This window comes from Sus scrofa, chromosome 1 (genome assembly GCF_000003025.6).
Source record: "Sus scrofa isolate TJ Tabasco breed Duroc chromosome 1, Sscrofa11.1, whole genome shotgun sequence".
Taxonomy (NCBI): Eukaryota; Metazoa; Chordata; class Mammalia; order Artiodactyla; family Suidae; genus Sus; species Sus scrofa.
The window spans coordinates 63,629,030-63,643,144 of record NC_010443.5 but is presented as its reverse complement, the minus strand read 5'-3'; the positions used below and the strand labels follow the sequence as shown (position 1 = coordinate 63,643,144).

At 37.4% G+C, this 14,115-nt stretch overlaps 1 protein-coding gene and 1 long non-coding RNA gene across 2 annotated transcripts in view; one reads left to right on the top strand and one right to left on the bottom strand.

Annotated features, from left to right (window-relative positions):
- Window positions 1-4,556, bottom strand: part of UFL1 (UFM1 specific ligase 1) — a 60,343-nt gene extending 55,787 nt beyond the window's left edge. Inside the window, 3 exon segments of the mRNA NM_001243440.1 lie at window positions 2,047-2,075; window positions 3,091-3,236; window positions 4,416-4,556. Coding sequence (NP_001230369.1) covers window positions 2,047-2,075; window positions 3,091-3,236; window positions 4,416-4,492 — 252 coding nt within the window. The 5' untranslated portion in view covers window positions 4,493-4,556.
- Window positions 4,639-14,115, top strand: part of LOC110260380 — a 34,787-nt gene continuing 25,310 nt past the window's right edge. The window contains exon 1 of the long non-coding RNA XR_002343615.1: window positions 4,639-4,768. This is a non-coding gene — a long non-coding RNA (uncharacterized LOC110260380). The remainder of the gene's footprint in view (window positions 4,769-14,115) is intronic.

The following is a 14,115-nucleotide window of genomic DNA, read 5'->3' as shown; positions in this document are numbered from 1 at the left end:
ACACTTTGACTTGCTAAGAAGGTCTGTACTAAAGAGCTATAGTTTTATGGAGTTTCCATCATGGCTCAGCAGTAACGAACTCGATGGTATCCATGAGGACACAGGTTTAATCTCTGGCCTTGCTCAGTGGGTTAAAGATCCAGTGTTGTCGTGAGTTGTGGTGCAGGTTGCAGGTACCTGGATTCCACGTTGCTGTGGCGTATGCTGGCAGCTGTAGCTCTGATTCGACCCCTAGTCTGAGAACTTCCATATGCTGCAGGTGTGGCCCTAAAAAGAAAAAAAAGCAGCAGCAGCTACAGTTTTAAATAATAGGCACCATTTCACAAGATTTGCCAGTTTCTTGTAATATATTGTAGTGTATCCTACTGATGACATATACACTTGTATTTTCTAAAAAAATCTACTTTTTTAAATGTCTTTATTACTTTCACATGCTAAAAACAAGCAAACATGAAACTAGTGATTTTCCCCCCAAATTACATAAACTCTAATTACATAAAATGCCAACTATAACTTTATTTTGTAAAGAATAAGCAAGTAAACTAAGAAAAAAAAACTTATTAAACTGATAAAATGTACCAGTGAGGGTTATATAATATTTTCTTCACAAACATATGAAATATGTATCAGTGCATAATTAAGACACTGAAAAAATTAATAGTATCAAAATATTGATGAATCAAGTAAAAACTTTGATAAAGTCAGGAGCTCCCACTATGGCACAGAGGCCTAGGAATCCAACTGCAGTGGCTCTGGCTCCTACAGAGGCACAGCGTAATGGGTTAAAGGATCTGGCATAGGTTGCAACTGGGGCTCAGATTCAATCCCTGGCCTGGGAACTTTCATATGCTGCGGATGCAGCCATAAAAACAAAACAATATTTTGGAGATTAGGCCCTTGTCAGTTGCATCCTTTGCAACTATTTTCTCCTATTCTGTAGGTTGCCTTTTTTTTTTTTTTTTTTTTAATGGTTTCCTTTGCTGAGTAAAAGCTTGTAAGTATAATTAGATCCCACTGGTTATAACTCAACAGCAAAAAAAAAAAAAAAAACAAAAAAAAACCAACCCCAAACAAACCAATCAAAAAATGTACAAAAGACCTAAACAGACATTTCTCTAAAGAGGACATACAGATCACCAGCAGGCACATAAAAAAATGCTTGACATCACTATTAGAGAAATGCAAATCAAAACTACAATGAGGTACCACCTCACACCAGTTGGAATGGCTATCATTAATAAATCTATGAATAACAAATGCTAGAGAGGGAACGGAGAAAAGGGAGCCCTCCTACACTGTTGGTGGGAATGTAAATTGGTACAACCGCTATGGAAAACAGTGTGGAGGTTCCTTAGAAAATTAATATAGAACTACCATATGACCCAGCAATCCCATTCTTGGGCATAGATCCAGACAAAATTACAATTAAAAAATATACATGCACCCATATGTTCATAGCAGCACTATTCACAAAAGCCAGGACATGGAAATAATCTAAATGCCCATCAATAGATGAATGGATTAAGAAGATGTGGTACATATACATAATGGAATACTACTCAGACATACAAAACAATGAAATAATGCTATTTGCAGCCACATGGATGCAAGGAGATATTCTTATATTAAGTAAGTCAGAAGGAGAGAGACAAGTGTCATACATCACTTATGTGAGGAATCTAAAATGTGGCACAAATGAACCTATCTACAAAACAGAAACAGTCTCACAGATATGCAGAACAGACCTGTGCCAATGGGGAAGGGAGGGAGTTGGATGGACTGGGAGTTTGGGGTTGGTAGGTGCAAACTATTATATTTAGAATGGATGCGCAATGAGATCCTTCTGTATAGCACAGGAAACTATATCCTATCATTTGTGATGGAAAATGATGGAAAATAACGTGGAAAAAGAATGTAATATGCATGTATGACTGGGTCACTTCGCTGTACAGCAGAAATTGACAGAAATTTTAAATTGACTATAGTTAATAAAAAAATTTAAAAAATAAAAACAAAACAAAACCTTTTTAAGAAACTGAAACTTACCTGTTGCAGATCAACAATGTTCACACGACCTTTAAAGAAAAAATATTCATTTAAGTTACGAGTAAGACATATAAACCAGAAACTGGAAATTCTAACAGATTTATGTTTTGGACCATCAAGGTCCTCCCTCTACAAAGAACACACGGAAGCAGTAATTAATGCCTTCAAATATAAACCATTAGCTAAGTCTTCGTGGCTGACGGTATAGATGCTAATTTATTTTCAAAGTTTCATTTACCACATCAGGCCATTTACAAGCATCAACTGACATGTTAGCTGGCCAGATCTATGGGGGTTATTTATTTCCCTTTACAATTTATCTACTGTGACCAAAGAGATATTGACAACTAAATTGAGATAAACTTTTAAAAAATATTTGAAACTGGTAAGTTTCCATTTATTAGCAAAAGAATATCTGTTAAGTATTCCAAATTATAGTTAATATTTTATTAGGCCTATGTAGGAAGATTAAAAAAAACCATCAAGGGTATATATCTAGTAACACCTAATGAGTTGTTTTCACAGTTGCATCCATTTTAATAAAACAGTGTCAAATTTTCAGTAATTTGTTCAATTTTTTAAGAAGAAACAAACTTTTTTTTATATGCTATAACAGCATTCTCTACAATCTAACAGATGTAGCACCATATTAAACTGTTTCCTAATTTGCAAAAAAGAAAACATGGTAACACAGCCTTGATTTTCAACAATCTCTAATTCAAAATCTCTGTTCCTCCTTCATAATTATCACCTGGTAACAGGCAGCTATGTTATGCAGTAAATTCATGAACTGTGAAAAGAAACTGATTAATTCACATATAGAACACAACTCAAAATAATACATGCTATTTTGTAAAGTGACAATATTTGATTTTATTTAAATTACATGATCATGTTTACCCAAACCTATTAAAAATAATAAGGCTGATCACATTAACAATTGAGAAGGGTGTTCTATAATCTCCAAATCATTTATGATTTAAAGGATTTTTTCCCCCTCTGCAAACAACCAAAAGAAAAAAAAAAAACTAAGGAATTACTTACCACCTCGAACATGTAGCTCATCTCTCATTTCTTTACTAATTTGGGCTGGAGTAATATATTCTTTCCCATCAAGTGTGTGAACTACTTCTAGCTGCTTCTGAGCAATCAATTTATTTACAATCTCAATGCAGTTCCGCTCTGACAACCTGAGGGAAATAAAAGTTTTAAAAATGCATTTGATAGATTTAGTGCTCAATAAAATTAAGAGAATGTATGAAAAAATGGGCTTTTGAAAAGGCCTGCATAAAAAGGCATTAAGTTTTATATTGTAAAATCTGTTTCTCTTATTTTAAAAAATAACATAAACAGGTTTATATGCACTTAATCACTTACTTAACTGTTACAAATCTTTCTATTACAGATTTCAAGTTTGCTCTTTCCTAGGCCTGCTTCTACTCTTTAAATACGAACGGTAAAGTGAGGACACGTAATTCAGGTATGGAAAAAACCTGCCCTACTTTTACTTCAATTTTCACTTTAGTTTCAGTTAAAAACAAAATTTTGTTTTAAATTAAATGCATAATTACCTCACTCTTACAACTGATCTGTAGGCAGAAGACCTGCCTAGGAAGACCACAACCACAACTGCAAGCACTTAAGTAAGTGTCCTAGCTGCTCACTGTACTACCGAACACACAGCATCAAGAGATTAAGGTCTTCAGCATCAGAAGGAACAAGGCAAGAAACAGTCAACAGATAAAAAGGGTTCTACTAGCATTTCATATGCTCTGTAATGGTAAAAAGCAGAGTCAGTGTGCTTTTTAAGACACAATCCCCACAAGCTAGCAGGTTGGTAGTAAATGTCAGTGTCTGGAGTCCCTAAAAATGACAGATGGGACAGTGGCTCTGGCCTAGCACATTTGTTCTAGTGAACAAAAAGGCATAATATTTAAAGAGTCAACACAGTATTTACAAAGGACTGTTTGTGGGGTTAATCTCTGCTTTCAAGCTCTTTCTGGGTCAGGAAACGTATAACAGGCAATGATGCCACAGGGACTTGCTGATGGTCAAGTAAACATCAGAGGGGCACTATTAAGACAGCTCCAAGTTACCAGCCCTGGCCAGGGGTGGAAGCGGGCAGCGCCTCAACACCTGGCTGGGGCTCGGCTCCAGGAGGGGGCTGGGGTTAGTTCCCGGGAGTAGATTTCGGCCTTCCTGCCCGGAACTATACTTGGAAACGCAATCCATGTTGAGGGAGGAAGGGGGAGGCGGGAACCCTGACAGGAGATGGGAGGGTCCAGGGCCCAGGGTTTGCGGCCTCCGGTCTTGGTTTGGCCGCCCAGGGGCTATTTGGGCCTCCAAAATGGAGAGGGAGGGTCAGGCACCTCTGTGTGGCCTCTGCGAACTGCGCCCTTTGGAAGTCAGCCGCCAACCGCCTGATCTCTTCCCAGGCGTCCGCCATCTCGGCCCTACTCGCCGAGCTGCCGACAAACTGCAGACACGTCAGCCCAAAGGTCTCAGGAGCTGAGGCAGAACGGGCCGCGCGGAGGGACAAGAAACTCCTCCCCGACGCAGCTACGGAACGCGCGCGGCCGGAGCCGCCGGGGGCGTGGCCGGAAGAGCCGCAGCCCCGCCCACCCGCGCGGGAGGTTTGTTCTAAGCTGTGGGAGCCGGGCGAGAGCTGCTTGAGAGCCAGGTTGCAAGGTGTTTGGCTGCGGATGTGATGCAGGAAAGCCAAGTTAGTAACGTTTAATTTAGGTATTTGTTTGCATTATCCCTAATGTTTTGGCGCAGTGATAATCAAATTAACCACTTTTCTTTTTTTCTGCCCTCCTTTTGGTTTTTATCTGGGGAAGAGGCGCGGAGATGTGCCAGGGCCTTCAGTTATCTTCCCCTCTAGCTGTTAATTAATGCAGGGCAGTCCCATTTGTATAGGGAATTAAGATAGTTTTTACTTGGGCTCAAAGCTTTGCACCTTTTAGGTAATTACTTTTCTTTTTGCACAAATATGAATAATTGGGGTACCATAAATGCTGAGGATTGTTTTCATGTATCCTAGAGCCTTTCCTTTTCCTCTTAAGGAGAATATTAGCTCCAGCAAATAATGAAGAATATAAACATAAGGTAATAAATGTAAAGGGCTGTGGATGGAACGGAAGAAAAGAAAAGCACATTTGTTTTGCTTTTCCCTACATTGAAATCAGTAAAAAGTAGATAATTTACTCTGGTGTACTTTTCTTGATCCCTTTTACTTTTATACCTCCCTCTTCACTTAAAAAGTGTATATATTATACATACATATTCCTTTTAAATAAGCCCTATAGAATAAGTGAACATGGTTATTTCAGTTACTTTCCCATCTCGGTATCTCATTCTGGTAACTCAAAGCCAATGCCACAAATATTCTTGTCCAGTAAAGTTCCCAGCTTCATTTAAAATGCAAGAAAACACAGTAATAGAACCTGTTACTAAGTACTACCACCAAACAGGCAAGCTATTGGGCTATGTCATCGCAAACTGAGAGGTAGAACACCAGAAGTTAAAGAGATAACTTGGAATAGAGTAGGTGATATGATCCCAACGGACATCAAGCCTCAAAACAAGCAGAAGCATTCATGCATATAATATATACTTACTGATTATCAGATGCCGTGGAGTACAGTGGTGGATAAAGCAGACATGGTCTTGCTATAAACAACTTGTACACCTGCTGAAGCAGATTTTTAAAAAATATTTGATAAGGGAAATATAATGTGCTATGTGACTACTTGACATCCAAACTTCTTGCTTACCATGTAAGACTCTTATGATGGAATGAAGTCTTCTTTTCATCAGCATCCTCTGCAGCTGCACGCCACATATGGAGTAGCTTACGGTGTCCTAGAAACACCGAGTCCTTTCAGGACTTCATGTCTTTTCTGGAATGCTTGTCCTCTTCCTCACTCTCCCCTACCTGCATTTATTTTTAAGTTTATTTTTCCACGGTGTCCAAGCTTAAATAAAAATCTTAAATGAGACTTTTAAAATTCCTGTGATTATTCTACATGCTATGTTCCCTGAATTCTCTATTCAGGTGTCTCTAGTAGCAAGCAAAATTGTACTGTAGTCTTTAGTCTGAGTTCCTCAATGAGCTCCTAAATGGCATGATTTATCATTTAGTATGGCAGCTGGTATGTAGTGCCTAATATAGTCCATAAATGTTAAATGAATAAGTCAAGGTAAATGTTTTGGTGCAACATTACACTTCAATAATAGGAATAACATTTATATTTATTCCAAAAAAGGGAATAATTCCTAAAAAAGAATAATTCATGATTATACTTTGTAGTTTATGTTTGTGCTGTATAAAGTGATAGCTACTAGACAGATGAAGTTATTTAAATTTAAATTAATTAAAATTAAGATTATACCAGCAATGAACAAGTGGAACTTGGAACTGAAAGCACACCTTTCTCCTTAGCAATCCCCAAAATGACATACTTAGGTATAAATCTAACAATATATATGTAAGATCTACATGAGGAAAACTGCAGACTCTAATAAATGAAATCAGAGAACTAAATAAGTGGATAGTTCATGTTTTTGGATAAGAATGCCCAATATTGTCAAGATGTCAGTTCTTCCCAACTTGATCTGCAGATTCAGTGCAATTCCAATTAAAATCCCAGCAAGTTGTTTTGTGGATATCAACAAGCTGTTTTTCAAGTTTATGTGGAGAGGCAAAAAAACCAGAATATTCAACACAATATTGAAAGAGAAGAATAAAATTGAAGGACTGACACTGTTTAAATTTAAAACTTACTGCAAAGCTAGAGTAATCAAGATAGTGTGGTATTGGTAAAAGAGTAGACAGGTAGATCAAGGAATCAGAATACAGAGCCCAAGAATAAACCCACTAATTTTTGCAAAAAAACAAAATGCAATGCAATGGAGTAAAAATAGTCTTTTTACAAATAGTACTGGAAGAACTAGGCATTCACATGCAAAGAAAAAAGAATCTCGATATAGACCTTATAGTCTTTATTAAAATTAACTGAAAATGGATCACAGACTTAAATGTAAAATGCAACTATAAAACTCCTAGGAAAGGAAAAACTATAGCAGAAAAATTTAGATGACTTCAGGTATGTCAACAACTTTTTAGATACAAGATCAAAGACAAAACACATAAAAGAAATAATCGATAAGGTGGACTTCATTAAAATTAAAAACTTCCCTGGAAAAGTCCATGTCAAGAGAACAGAAGACAAGGTGTTCCCATCGTGGCACAGCGGAAACGAATCTGACTAGGAACCATAAGGTTGCAGGTTCAGTCCCTGGCCTAGCTCAGTGGGTTAAGAATCCTGCATTGCAGTGAGTTGTGGTGTAGGTTGCAGATGCGGCTTGGATCGTGCATTGCTTTGGCTGTGGTGTAGCCCAGCATCTGTAGCTCTGGTTGGATTGCTAGCCTGGGAACCTCCATATATCATGCGTGCGGCCCTAAAAAGCAAAATAAAAAAGAGAACAGAAGACATGACACAAGATGGGAATAAATATGTACAAAAGACATATCTGATTAAAGACTATTTTCAAAAATATATAAAGAAGTCTTAACATTCAACAGTGAGAAAACAAAGCAGATTGAAAAAAAAAGGGGGCCAGAGACCTTAGACACATCACCCAAGTAGATGTACAGATGGCAAAGCAGCCTATGAAAATATGCCCCACATCATATGTCATCAAAGTAATACAAATTGAAACAATGAGATACCACTACACACTTAACAGAATGGACAGAATCTGGAACACTGATAACACCAATTCTGGCTAAGATGTGGATCAATAGGAACTCTCATTCATTGACTGGGATGCAAAATGGTACAACTATTTTGGAGACAGTTTGACATTTCTTAAAAACAAGACATACTCAACGTGTGTGTCAGCAGTCATACTCCTTGGTATTTACCCAAAGGAATTGAAAACTTAGATCTACTTAAAACCTGCACGCAGATGTTTATAGCATCTTTGTTTATAATAGCCCAAATTTGGAAGCAACTAAGATTTCTTTTAATAAGTGAATGGATAAAGGAACTGTAGTATATCCAGACAATGGAATATTAGTACTAAAATGAACTGAGCTATCAAGTGGTGAAAAGACATGGAGAAAACTTAGATGCATATTACTTAGTGAAAGAAGGTTACATAATATAGGATTCCAACTGCATGACATTATGGAAAAAGCAAAACTGGAGACAGTAAAAAGATCAGTGTTTCCCAGGTTTGGGGAAGGGAACTGGGTTTAATGGATGAAACACAAAGACTTTTTAGAGCAATGCAAATGTTCTGTATGATGCTCTGATGGACTTGTCATGCATTTATTCACGTCAATAGACTGTCCAACACCCAGAGTGAGCCATTATGTAACTGTGGACTTTGGGTGATTCTGATGTGTTAATGTTAGTGTATCAGTTGTAACAAATGTACCACTTTGATGGGGGATGTTGATAATGGAGAGGTTATACATGTGTGGAAGGCAGGGGGTATATGGAAAATTTCTGTGCCTTCCACTCAGTTTTGCTGTGAAGCTGAAACTGCTCTAAAAAAAATAAAGCCTTAAATATGTGTAGGTATAGGAGTTCTTGCTGTGGCTCAGCAGGTTATGAACCCGACTAGTATACATGAGGATGTGGGTTTGATCCCTAGCCTTGCTCAGGGGGTTAAGGATCAGGCCTTTGCCATGAGGTATGGTGTAGGTCACTGACTCAACTTGGATCCTGCATTGCTGTGGCTGTGGCATAGGCTGGCAGCTACATCTCCAATTTGACCCCTAGCCTGGGAACTTCCATATGCCATAGGTGTGGCCCTAAAAAGCAAAATATATATGTGTGTGTGTGTGTGTGTATGTGTTTAAGACTTTATATATGTTATACATAAAATCTTATTCCTTTAGTCACAATAGCCACCTTTCAAGTACTCATTTGTTGTATGTTGCTCATGGCTATCTTATGGAATAGTGTAGGAAACCAATTTTCACTAAAACTTCTATTGTACAGCCATGGTTTAGACCTTTGATAAGGGTACACATTTGCTGAGACTCTGAGATCATGTGACTGAAAGTAGCCACCTACACCTAGCAACCATGTATCCCAACTACAGTTTCAGTTATTTTGAATTTGAATGGGGAATATTTTACTGTTGCCCAACGTCTGATATGTTGCCTGATAAAATAATGGTAAACAGCACAAATGGCTGCTGAATAAGAGATGAGAGATTCTTTCTAAGAACAAGCTTTCTGTAGACTTGAAAAATAGAGATTCAATTCTCCAGAAAATTTTCTGACAGTTTGTGCCTACAAACTTAAGTTGAATTTTGGGTGCACATTATGTAGGAAGGACTCAAGGTCTTTTCAGCTACACTAGGTACATGATTGTGACACTGTCCTTAGATTCCTTTATATTTCAAAGGATAATAAAATATTCTGACATCTGTAATGTGTATTGATAGTTTCATATGATATGAAATATGATCCTAAAAAGTTCCTCCAAAACAAACTTTCTCCAACTCATCTAGGAAAATAAAACTGGGAGTTCCCATCGTGGCTCAGTGGTTAATGAATCCGACTAGGAACGATGAGGTTGTGGGTTTCGATCCCTGGCCTCACTCAGTGGGTTTAGGATCCCGCGTTGCTGTGAGCTGTGGCGTAGGTCACTGACGCGGCTTGGATCCCGCGTTGCTGTGGCTCTGGAGTAGGCTGGTGGCTACAGCTCTCATTAGACCCCTAGCCTGGGAACCTCCATATCCATGGGTGTGGCCCTAAAAAAGGCAAAAAGATAAAAACAAACAAAAAAAAACCTGAACAACTACAAAATGGGTATTTCAAGCAAGTCAGCGTTTACTATTTGTCATTCTTGATAAATTAGTAAGATATAGTGTTAATAACATAGCTGTAATTAACAGCTTATTGTAGTTAGGGATTTAACAGTGAATCTCACAATCAAAAATGACAGTGTAATCCTATACATAGAGAGCATCAATGCCTTAGGAAACTACTGATTCATTGGTGCAGAAAGAGAAAAAAAGTCAGTGGGAAAAGGAGATGTAATTTAAGAAATAGAAATAAAGAAAGCTAGAAGGCATAGGAGATAGAACAGTTAACAATACCTCTGCACAATCAAGGAGAATGTAAATAAATGCAAGCCCATTGGCTTTTAGGCCAAAGAGGTTGTGACTTTTAAGAGGGAATTTTTTTTCCCTTCTGCGATTGCAGTGGAAGTCAGATTGTAGGACTACCTCATGAACTCTAGAGAATAATGGGAGAAAGAACAAAGAGAACTTACCAAATATTAAATGAAAAGAACATAAGTCAATGAAAAGAGAGATTATGATGATGTTGAGGGTTAGGCCGCAAATAGGTCAGGGTTCATAGAATCAGAGAATATCAGGGCAGGAAAGGCTCTTCAGTACTTTCATGCTAATACCATCGTCAGTAATAATGACTTTGCAAGGCCCTGGCAGACTGTGCCTTTTGCTTGAATGCTTAAAGTGATGAGATGTTCTCTTCTTTGCGAGTAGATTAATCCAGAGTGGGACAGATCTGACTGTTAGAAATTCCTTCCTTATGCTAAAGCAAGGTCTATTTCCCTAGAACTTCCATATCCTTTCCTTGGGTGATTCACAGAATGACTTTAATATATCTTTCTCATGACAGTTCTCCAGATATTCAAAGCATGTCCCTCCTGTTTTCTTTTTCCAAATTAAATATCTCAGATCCTTCAATTCTATCTCCTGACAAGATTTTCAGACTTCTAAATATCCTGGTCACCCTCTCTTGTTTAACCAATGTCAGTTTGCCAATGTCAGCTTTAGAAAATGATGCCCAGAAGGAATTTAGTATTTTACACATAGTCTGACTAGAGCAGATGATAGTGAGATTAATTTCCCTAGATAATATGCTTCTATTAATTGTACGCTTGGCTTCAGTTGAGCTGGTAATGAATTGTATCTGACTGGTGTTTATCTAAATTGCTATCAAACCGGGTTTAGTCTTTTCTGTACCTGAACAAATTAATTTTATTTGATAACTTTCACTTGTTAGTTTTGACCCATTCATTCATTTATTCTTTCAGCAAATTGTGTTTTGAGGTCTACTGTATGCTAGGCTTTGTGGTATGCCCTGGGGATACCAAGAAGAACACTGTCCTAACTGGTTGAGATTATTTCGGGAATTAACTGTGTCATTCAACATTGTTATTTCTGACATAACCTATCATTTATAAATTTGATAAATATGATCAAGTTTTTATTCAACTCACCAAAAGTGATTAAGAGAGAATCAAGGACATATACCTGTGTAAGTGGTAACACTCATAAAGTAGGATCCTAGATTTAAAAAACTTTAGAGCCAGAGGGGACTTTAGGAACAACTAACAGTGTGATTCGTTTATTTTACAAGAGATGGTTAATGGTTAACATGCATCTCTGGTATAATTGTCTTAGAAACTGTATTTCTCCTTTTGTTTAAGGGGAAGATCATGGAATACCACCTTGTTTATGCCACCTTTTGAATTTCATAATTCAAAATTATTAATCTTTATTAATCTTATGAGGAGTGAATTTTTCTTACTCTTAATAATTTTTCAGGATTATTTCCTAATAATCACCATTTTCTTTATTTAAATCCTACAAAGCCATCTATTTAATGATTTATTTTAGAATATGCCCCTCTTCACATATTTTTGTTTTTCTTCTTATTCCAAAATGAGGTTTAACATTCCCCTTTGTATATTTGTACATTTTGTTGGTGGGTGAGAGAGCAAGTTTCTGTGCATTGTGACATTTCACCTTCATCAATAAAGCAATAACCATCGCTTCTGGTTCACATCACTTTATCTTTGGTACATAATCTTTGCAGTCTGACCTATGGAGTCAAATGCATGTAAATACTTTATAAGCTATAAAATTCTCTCTATATTTATGCCCCCACTTATTCCTTGCTAGTAATGTTTGTGATTATGTTGTCAGAATTTCGTCTTAGAGCCACACTTTTGTGAAAATTGTACTGCAAATATATATATTTATTCCAAAAGCACGAAGTATTCTTTCGTTTCCAAGGGAACGAATTCTGTTTTAGTCTTTTCTGGTTTTGCTTTTTTTTTTCCCCAGTTACTTCACAGTGCTGTATTTAGAGCCAGATTTATTAGCTCCAGGCATCACTTGCTTTCCTGTGTACACTTCTCCACAGTGTAACTCCAGGCAAAAATGACAAAACGGCAAATTCACAAAGGAACACGTTAGTGTTCTTGGCAGTGCTTGGGCTTTGTTCTCAAAGGAGATGAAAAATTCTTCTATTTCACCAACAAAGTATGATTTAAAGGAATATATTGCCAGCTTGTATCAGTGCTAAGGCTGTTGGTATGTAGAGTTAACAGTTGTGGGAACACATTTTAAAGAAATAGGTATTATCTGTGCTTCCTGACAAGCAAGAGAATAGTGAGACCGACTGACTCACTTCTCCAGGAACAACTTGTGTCTTCCTTCTTCTTTTGTACATTTTGACCACCTTTACCCATTTCACCCACTCCTGACTGTTCACCTCTGTCAACTATCAGTCTGTTGTCTGCATCTATGAATTCAATTTTTGGTTTTTTTAGATTTCATATGTAAATGATATCATACAGTATTTGTCTTTGGTTTCTTTCTTCTTTAACTCTTGTTCCTTCTCCTCTCTCAATTTCCTATTTCTCCATGTATTAATTATTAATTATACCAACAAGATGATATATTGTAAAGAAAGAGGACTTACAGCAAATGTCATACTATGGCAGCAGCAGTGACAACACCTGGAAGTTGTCAAGAGCCACAGCTGGCATCCCTAAAATTCACCTGCCTAAATTCCATTCTGGGGAAATTGTTTCTGAAAATAAGTTCTGGCCAGCTCCTAAAGTGCCAAAATCAAGGAGAGTTGGCATCTAGCCTAATTCATGTGAAAGGTAAAAGTGTCTTCAGATATACAAATATACAGGCTATGTTTTGCAAACCTTTAAGGCAATTGTTATGCTCTTTTAAATGACTTTGTTTCTTTGGATCTTAAAATATATGCTTATATTTTAGGCAGATTGAGCTTGTTTGTGATGGAGATAGTATGGCTGATATCTGTAATTATTCACTATAGTAACTACATTTCTGTGTAATTTTTACATGGACTAAACATTTATCATCTTGCTCTACATTTGTCTGACCATAGCAATTCCAACTGATTTCATAGGGTCAGCAAATACACAGCACACAAACTAATACTTTCTTTGAGAACCCAGGGCAGACCACTAATCAGGAATGGCATTTGTCTTGCTAAGCCTGGAAATGCCTCAGATTTCTTCTCAAACAATATTCCAGCCAACTGCTAACAAGATGTTGGAGTTAGCACTTGCTATGAAATATATTTGCCATTCCAGACCAAGGCCATGCCTCTGAGAAACAGCCTCATGTGAAAAGATCTGTGGGCAGTGGCATCAGAAATGTAAGGGTCACCGAGTATGGGTATGTCAGCAATCTGGGGAATTATGCCAAGAGAATCAGAGATCCTCACTTCCCAGGAGCCAGGGAAGGTAGTTCTGGTTTGGACTTGGAGTAAATGTCAGATGGAAGTGCAAAGAGAAAAATGACTTTGGGGCCGTACCTTTAGATCTGTATACTGTCTATCTGTGTAGCTCAGGTTCCTCTCATTCTACTGAGCATTTTTTGTGTTCCAAGACGGTGCCCACTTGAGACATCATGAGTAGTCCCTGGGACTAGCAGCCCAAAGGAGTAGTGAAAGAGAAAACATTTGTTTTCGGGTTTGTTTTCCTACTACACAGAGGAAGGAGCTCCTTTTAACCTAGTCATTCTCATTTTTTAGTCTTAGGAAAATTTTGTCATCTGAAACATTTTGAGGATCTCCCAAAGAGCTTTTGTGTGTGGGTTGTCTCTAACAATATTTACCATGCAAAAATTTAAAACAGAAATAAAATAGTTATTGAAAATGACTACAGTAAATGCCTGTTAACATCAATATTCATTGTAAAATTATCTAGTGTTCAGAACAAAAAAATAGAAGAATGGCATTGTTTT